The 8,458-nt window shown below is 37.9% G+C and overlaps 1 protein-coding gene across 1 annotated transcript in view; it reads left to right on the top strand.

Annotated features, from left to right (window-relative positions):
• The first annotated feature begins 2,737 nt into the window (after window positions 1–2,737).
• Window positions 2,738–8,458, top strand: part of LOC135087165 (tyrosine-protein phosphatase corkscrew-like) — a 33,129-nt gene continuing 27,408 nt past the window's right edge. Inside the window, exon 1 of the mRNA XM_063982005.1 lies at window positions 2,738–2,960. Coding sequence (XP_063838075.1) covers window positions 2,806–2,960 — 155 coding nt within the window. The 5' untranslated portion in view covers window positions 2,738–2,805. The remainder of the gene's footprint in view (window positions 2,961–8,458) is intronic.

Raw genomic sequence — 8,458 nt, 5'->3', positions numbered from 1 at the left:
TCGCTTGGGCGGAGATCTTCCGCGGATTTCAACAACCGCAAAAACTAACTTCCGGATAAAAACTATCTTACCTACACCTTGACTATCTATTGCTATTTATAAGTCATTGAAACCGATATCGGGTAATTTGTATAAATCCTCCGCGTCAGCCTTGTCTTGGAACTTGCTTTGTTGTTCGTACTTGATTGCTCAGCGACCCGAAGTGAATTTTGGCCTTCGGTCAAAATGCGCCGTTATTATCCGTATGCAAGCTATTGTCTATACAAATATTATAAATATTACACCTCTCCTCCTCTCCTGGAGCTATCCTCATTAAATTTTTTTAGCAGTATCTATATCTGTCATAGAATTTGAACAGAAAGTTTAAAGCAAAATAATATTAATTGTATTAGTTACTTAATTTTAAATTATTTGATTTACCGAACACTTTTACTCTTCATAAAGGCCCACACCTTATTCCCATTTCAAGATCACCCAGATCACTAGTCTCGATGAGCATGATTGATGCCATCGTCGATCACCGTCTCCCCGATCTGTGCCTAACGGGCCACTTTGCCCGCACTTACCTACTTTTTACACTAGCCACTAGCTCAAGTCGACCGACCTTATTGAAACAGCGTTATTTTAGTCATTCCACTGGACGGTAAAGATATACAATAGTGACGATGTCGATAAATCTGTACAAAGTAATAAAAAATACTGTGTACTTGGCTCTATTTGATAGGAATAGCTGAAACCTCATGATCTTCATGTATAAATGTTATATTATTTATTTTGAAACTTAATATTGTAACCAAGCTGCTAGTACGCCTAGTTTATTTTTACATTAAACTCTACAAGATACTAGGCAGTATTTGCTCATGAGATTGCCTTAAATATTAGCTATATTTTACTAAGAAAGAGAACATGGATGCTTATGATTTTATGGGTACATAATAATATGGTTCTGCTATAATATGTTATACGTCTTATGTCTCTATCCTGCTGTAATGAAGAAGAGTAGACTCTATTATTTTTAGATCCCTGTCATATACCTACTGAGCCCCCGTTTAGATTAATTCGTCTATAAAAGAAAATCCTAAGGAAATTCTTATTACAAAAAAGTAGAGAGAGGGTGTCTTTATTGTAGAGTGCGATTTTATGAGTGGAAATATTGCAGTGTAATTTATGATTATGGGAAAATTGCTAGAAAAATATATTATAAGTGCATCTGTTTACAAATATTATGCATTTCTGCAGGATTTACAGACATTGATGTAAGTAGACTGACGTATTGGCCCAAGTACGTGTATATGCAAATTGGCCACTTGTGGAAGACTGAAGCGGAGTACATGGACGCCTCTAATGCGCGTAGCGTGGCGGTAAGTGCTTCAGTTTACTTACGCAATTATCTGATATCGACTGAGCTCAATGACAAGTACCTACACAGTTAAACAAACAACGCTTTTGCTAAGAAAACAATTCTTCATAGCTGACCTAACACATTAACAGCGTTAAACTAACATAATTGGAAATCAAAATCTGTCTTAAAATAAACGTTAATTTTCATACGTAGCTATGTATTTAAAGTTTTGTTACATTTTTCGGTGGTCCCAAGAAATGTATATGCGTCTGTACTTAATGCACGAAAATCACCTCGTAACTGGAAGTTAAACAATAGAGTCGTGTATTTTATTAAAAGTTTAAGTATTTTATAGTTTATCTAAAGAAAAGACAATAAGTAAAACATTAGGCACGGTTGATAGTTTGATAGAGTCAGCCTTAAGGTAGGTATTTTTCATAGTGACCGGATAACACATTGTTGCATCTGCTCATACATTCATATAAGTAACACCAATAGGTAATGTAAGTATATTTTTAGAACAGTTACTTATGTAAGTTTATTTATGAGGTCCTTGTGATTGGTAATGGTTTTATTTATATCCTCTTGTAAATATCATCGTATTCTTGCTAACGACCGGTTAACCACGTTATTATTTTCCTTTAAATACATACCTTATTACGTAGGCAGCGATTAAGGAAGGTACTCAAAAGATAGGATTTCAAGTATTCTTGACGACATCCTCACTTAGGTTCCAAAAGTAGAGAAATATTTTATTAAGTAAAATGTATTTTTAATTTTAATAACTATTGCGTAAATACTTGTACCAAGAAACATATAAATAAATAAATAAAAGAGCAACAAAACTATAACACTGAAAGCATAGGTAGAATCGTTTTTTTTTAATAATATTTAGGTACCCATTAACTTCTGGCTCGCATCATTTGGTATTTTGTTTGTGCACATAGAGCTACATTTTACCTATTGTTAGCGAATTACTTACATATTTCGAAAATTGAACTTCGTGTGCAAATTGCATACCTACCTAAGCGTCTAATCGTATCTAAGTTCCAATAAGAGCTTCTTCTTAAGGGCTGTCGAAAATTCCACACTTTTAGCTGATCCTTCAATCAAGAAAATTATGTAGGCACAAACTTTACAAGCTACGGATGCAGACCAATAAATATGTAAGTAAGTAGTACCGACTTCACAAGTTTTTCCAGCCGGTTTGTTGGCAAACTTAAGATGTTTCGCAATGCCGCAACTAATCTGGTAAGAGCAGCTGGATAATCCCTTATACGCCGGGAAGCGTTGCAGTCGCTAGTGCGAAAAAGGTGGTGGTATGCGCGTAAGGGCTGCGTCACCGGCGCAGGCTGTGGACGGCGCGCGCGCACTCTCGCATTCGTGTCCGAAACATCGCGCGAAGCGGATCGCCCTGCGGTAGCGGTCGTGCGAGTGTTGCGTGCGCGTGCCTGATACCCGTGATGTCGAAGGACAGCTCTCGGTTCAGCAGGCTGGGCGTACTGGCCCCGGCGGCGCTGTCGGCCTGCATGGACGCCTCCGTGCTCGCCGTGCCCGCCGCCGGCGCCATCGTCTCCACAGTCCTCAAGGAGCTCAGCAAAGCTTTCATGCTTAAAAAGTGAGTACTCAGTCAATGTTGCTAATTAATTTATGTACCTGCTGTTAAGTCGAACGCAGTAAGTAGTCAGGTCGTTAATTCAATTTAATACGCGACTGGAACCAAGATTATTAATTGACCATGTTTATTTATTTATTGGAGATACTCACCAACAATTAATAATAAAAAATACCTGCACTTGTAGGTAGCTACAGAGTGTGGTTTTGCTTAGTTTATCTAAAGATAATAAATGTGGGTACTTTTATAATTTTCTTATTTTTTAAGAGTTGGGGTAAAGTAGATAATATTTAGTTTTTGTAATATAATGACCTAATATTTTTATTTTTAATTATAATTTGTTGACTATCTACTCAGTAATTTATTACTAACAAATATTATTTAGTTTTTAAATACCGGCGGCAGTACCAAAATGTACGCAGAACACACTTTGATGAATAATGATGAGCGCGCGCTACACGCGTGCATTTTTGATGCATTATTTATAACCCGTAAAATAGATGCAAAGCGAATGCATATTACACCATGCCAATTATTGGTGAACCACTATTATGTTGACATGTTTGTTTAATGGGTGTCTACTTCAATTGATTATAGATACCGATGGAAGTCAGGGTATTAAATATTAATGCGATGTCTTGTTCTAGATTCACTGATTACTTACCTATACTTGCGCTATCAATCATAGATTTACTCGTACGTGTATTTCAAATTTATTGTTAGTCACCTACAATGATTAAAGTTTACCAATTTCCCAAAAAACCAAAGTACCTACAACAAAAAGAATATTCCTAGGTACCTGGGTGGATAGTTTTCCCCTTAGTAAAATTAACAACTTTGAAATTTTTCGATCTGCAGCAGAGAGCTAACGTACCTATGTAACGTCCATGTAAATAGTGCAAGTGCTTAACACGTTGAGTGCGAAACCAGGTCTATAGACCTTGTGTACGTCTCGCTTACCGTGCGGCTAAGAAAATTATAGTCTTCCTTGTCGTGCGAAAGGCATAACTTCAATTGGGTCCGGTGTAGGAAAGTGATGAATATATATCTATGATGTATTCTTAAAATAGAATCCAATGATGTACCTACCTTAATACCAGGTTTTTAGACCTGGTACCGCACGGAAGTAATAAAATATCTTCACAATGCGAAACCAGGTCGAAGCACCTTGTACCCTGCGCACCTGGTACCGCACCCCACGCTAGCTTCGTGCAGCCAGTGTTGCCTCGCATTCGTAAGAAACGCACATGTCGACATGGCGTCAAGAGAAACAAACAAAATCAAAACTGCAAATTGATTAAAATTTAATTTGCTACACGATTTATTGCTAATTTAAATAATGTTTTTCGTGACAAACATTTGAAGTTGGAACTAAATGTTATTAAATAATATGTTTTTTTTAAATATAGCTTATTTTAGTATTTATGCACGTATGTCTTATTTGTAAAATATTTAGACTAAATTATTAAAACATCTTTGTTTGTTACTTTTTTTAATTTTTATTAAAACTTAATTTAAACTATCGATATTTGTATTTCACATCCCTAGAATACCCACCAGACTTCCCTACTTCAGTGCGGCACAGGGTGCATAAGCCTTGTATTTTGAATATAGCTATAATTTTTATACTAAACAAGTTATTCACGAACGCCTTCAGGTGTATGTCAATAAATGCATTATTATTAATATTCAAAGAAAAAAAACACAATATCTATTAACATGAAGCCAAAAATAAAATTAATATATCTTAAATATTACAAGGTCTTTAAGCCTTGTGCCGCCACAATGTAAGTTTTAATACCAGGTTTACTGACCTTGTACCGAAGGAATGGAAAGTATTAGAAAGTTACTGCCGCAGCAAAGGTGTTAATGATGGTATGCTATCATAATATCACGATGCCCTCAAGATTGAACAACAGCCTTCATGGTGCCTAGCGGGCGCCATGCGTAAGCCGGCGCCTGCGTCAGTGAAACAGGACACCGCTGCGCCGCGCTTGTTCAATGTCGCCTCCAGAGTGCCTGCGCCCCCGGTCTTACATAACCCAGTCTACTGCGTATCACTGGTATCACAAACGAGTTCTAACGCAATGTGTGAGAAAATTCCATATGCATGCACGCACAACATAGGTAATTACTGGATGACATGAGCAACACAGTCACTTTTACTCTATGCAAAGTTGCGCATGTGAACATAAAACACATAGTTCTATGTGGTTACTTATGCACAGTTTCTGTTTCATATTTGTTTTAGTTAGTTTTACAAGAAACAATAAAACATTACATGCATGTTGCGCTCTTTGATGCACTTCATAACACATTATAATTCTTATTAATATGCAAACGTATGTTAGTGGGTGTTTGTTTTGTAAACATGGGCGCTTCTCGGTATAAGGATAACAAAATTCGTGAACGCAGCTACCTACTACCCTTACTAAAAATGTATTTTAACTTGCTATTCAGTTCTTTATTTGGCGTAATTAATGTATCTCATTCGACGTGCGCGCTGCGCAGTGACACGACGGTGGCCATAATTTAAGCTCATTAACATAATGTCCACCGTTTACTTTGTGAATTTGTTTTGAAGAAGTCATCTTGAGAGACGGATGGCAGGTTCTTCGACGCAAATAATAAAATACGCTAAAAATAAGAATAGATAGATCATCCCAGTTTTTATAGTAAGACTAGCTTTCCGCCCGCGGCTTCGCCCGCGTGGAATTTTGTCTGTCACAGAAAAACTTTATCGCGCGCGTCCCTGTTTCAAAAACCGGGATAAAAACTATCCTATGTTCTTTCCCGGGACTCAAACTATCTCTATGCCAAATTTCATCAAAATCGGTTGCGAGGTTTAAGCGGGAAAGCGTAACAGACAGACAGACAGACAGACAGACAGACAGACAGACAGACAGACAGACAGAGTTACTTTCGCATTTATAATATTAGTTGGGAAGTTGGGATGGTTCTTGACTGACATCGCAGTTCTATTGACATTTAAAATGCCTCTGCAGCAATCCTTAATAATATTTTAAGTGAGCTCAAAGTCAGACAAGCAAGCCTGCTTTTGCAAGAAATGAGATCTCAAAAAATGGAAGGCAATTAGGTACACAAAATGACGGAAAAACCTAAAGTCAATAAAATATAGCACACTAAAGCTAATCACTAATGAATAACATGACAGGAAACCGTAATTTTGTGTATTTACAACGGCTCGTATTTATGAAGGCCTATCCAAAACATTGACAAGACAAAAGACAACAACTCAAACGAGTTACGCCCAATCGATCACAGTACTGTTGATATTTCCGAACCACTTCCACTCCAATGATTACATAAATACCTCCGAAAAAGATGTGTTGCGCTGAACGCCTTATCCGCCGGTGCGGTGGTGGGCGGCGGCTGCGGCTCGTCTAGGTCACAGGCTCTACTTTGCTCAGCGAATTCGATTCGACTAGGATACTCCTCTCACTCACTTCGTTCCGGTTGAGTGAGAAAATTGTATAGAGCCGTTAAACATCGTCTTGCGGAATAGACCCCCACAAATCATGATACAAATCATTGGCAGTGTTTTCGTTAAGGTAAACAAGGCAAGTTTAACAGCAAAAGTTGAAATTACAAGTATTTTGATAACTGCGAGGACACTTAATTTCAGCTATTATAGTATTCGTGAAGCCTAGCCTATTAGGTAGAGCGCAGGGGTGCTCTTTATAGGGACAGCACTCTATTTTTTCAAATCTTTGCAGTCGTCTTCCTTCTAAAAGATAATACTAAACTGAAGTAGGTACCTAAACAAACGAAAAACATGAGATTCATTTTACAAAAGAAAAAATATTTGAATGGGTAGAGGGACGTTACGCATAGCTTGTTACTATAAAGTGGACGTTGTAATTCGTATGCATGTTTATAATACTATACTTATTCGTTCATGCTGATCTAAAACAGTGTTCCCTAGCGGACTAGGTAATTTGTTTGTACTTATTTCAAAATTGGACGACATCGTAAAGAAGGAAGGCGCTGGACGCAGCCCGCTACCAACCGGGCAACATGAAAAGCATTGAGGGAGGCCTATGTTCACTTCTTGATGAGTTTTAGTAGGGTAGTGAGAGTTATGTCCACGAACTTGTTAAGTAGATAACATTTTCAATCTTGTTCGTACCTACATACTCGTATCAGTAGAATATTCTATTGTACGAGTATTGATTTCATATTCTCCTAAGCAGGCTTTGTATTTATCTTTGCCAATACTGTATCATAATGAAGCTTGACTCGTAAATCAAAGCGCGGTGATTGAACTTGGCCGGGCCGTGGGCTGCGCGCGCGCCACATTTTCGGGTCGTTAAGTAACCGCCATTGGATCGATGCTAGCGGCCCACACCAGAGGTCGCCGGCGGTGCACGAAACCTGCGTCCACTATTTTGTGTCCATTTCCGGCCAATATGTACAGTCAGCTTCAAAAAGTTCGTGCCACCCAAAGTAGCCAATATAAGTTCGCAACACGTCTTTCTTTGTTACAGTTGGAATAAGGTTGTAATCAACTTATTTTGCATGTCACGAACTATTTGACGCTGACTGTATTAACGCGTTAAGTTGGAACTTGAGTAATTCCTCTCAGTGAATTGCTTCAAAAGTAGGTAATACCACAAAAGATACACCAGTAAAAGGTCGGTGCGATATCAGTTCTGGCAAACTATCAACATAAAGCGTAAGACTCAAATACTTATTAGTTTTTCTGGAAACTTGAGCATTGCAGATTCTTGATTTATTACAGAAAGTTCTCCATTACTTATCGCCAGTTTGAAGTTTAAGCTTTCGTTAGTTTCCATTATGCCGCTTGGCTCACCGGCGCAGACGAAAAATCGCTGAACAACAACAATATGGATTATTCAGTAGCAATGGGTCTAATTTGCAGATACGTATCGCTCATTGTTCCAAGGAAGCCTGCCTCGTATTTGGCGGCCAACATTAGCTTTCATGGAGGACAATCACCAATAACTCACTAAACAAAGTGATCTACGTAATTTATTTGTGTATTTTCATAATATTTTAATGCGCCTTATGAGTCTTCCTTGTATGTGTACTGTAAACACAAATAGCGACGCGACGATCCATTGATCTTGAAAATGGTGTTTGTGCTTGAAATTGTGTACGCAAACTTTATCATGAGACGAGCGGAGCGTTCGTGAAGCACGTTATAGGCAAGTGGATTTAAAAATCAAACGAGTCACCAATGTGTCCAATTTGTTTGGTATCTGGTAGAGCTTGTGCTGTAGGATTCATTGTCTTTGCTTTCAGCCAGCGAATGAGTATGTGAATGTTCGTCAATATCTTATAACACTGAAATACCTTATCGTATCTTATAAAATAAAAATAAAATAATAAAAAATCATTTATTTCCAAAAATACATCTTGCGTACCTACATCTCATTTCGGTTTCCACTTGTATTTTTACGTGAGCTCTTATTCCCGTTATGCTCTATCTTTTGGATCCGAGTTAAGCTTAGCGTCTA

This window comes from Ostrinia nubilalis, chromosome Z, assembly GCF_963855985.1.
Source record: "Ostrinia nubilalis chromosome Z, ilOstNubi1.1, whole genome shotgun sequence".
NCBI classification, from domain to species: Eukaryota; Metazoa; Arthropoda; class Insecta; order Lepidoptera; family Crambidae; genus Ostrinia; species Ostrinia nubilalis.
Note: the sequence above shows the minus strand (reverse complement) of the source record. Positions and strands in the feature narration are given on the sequence as shown.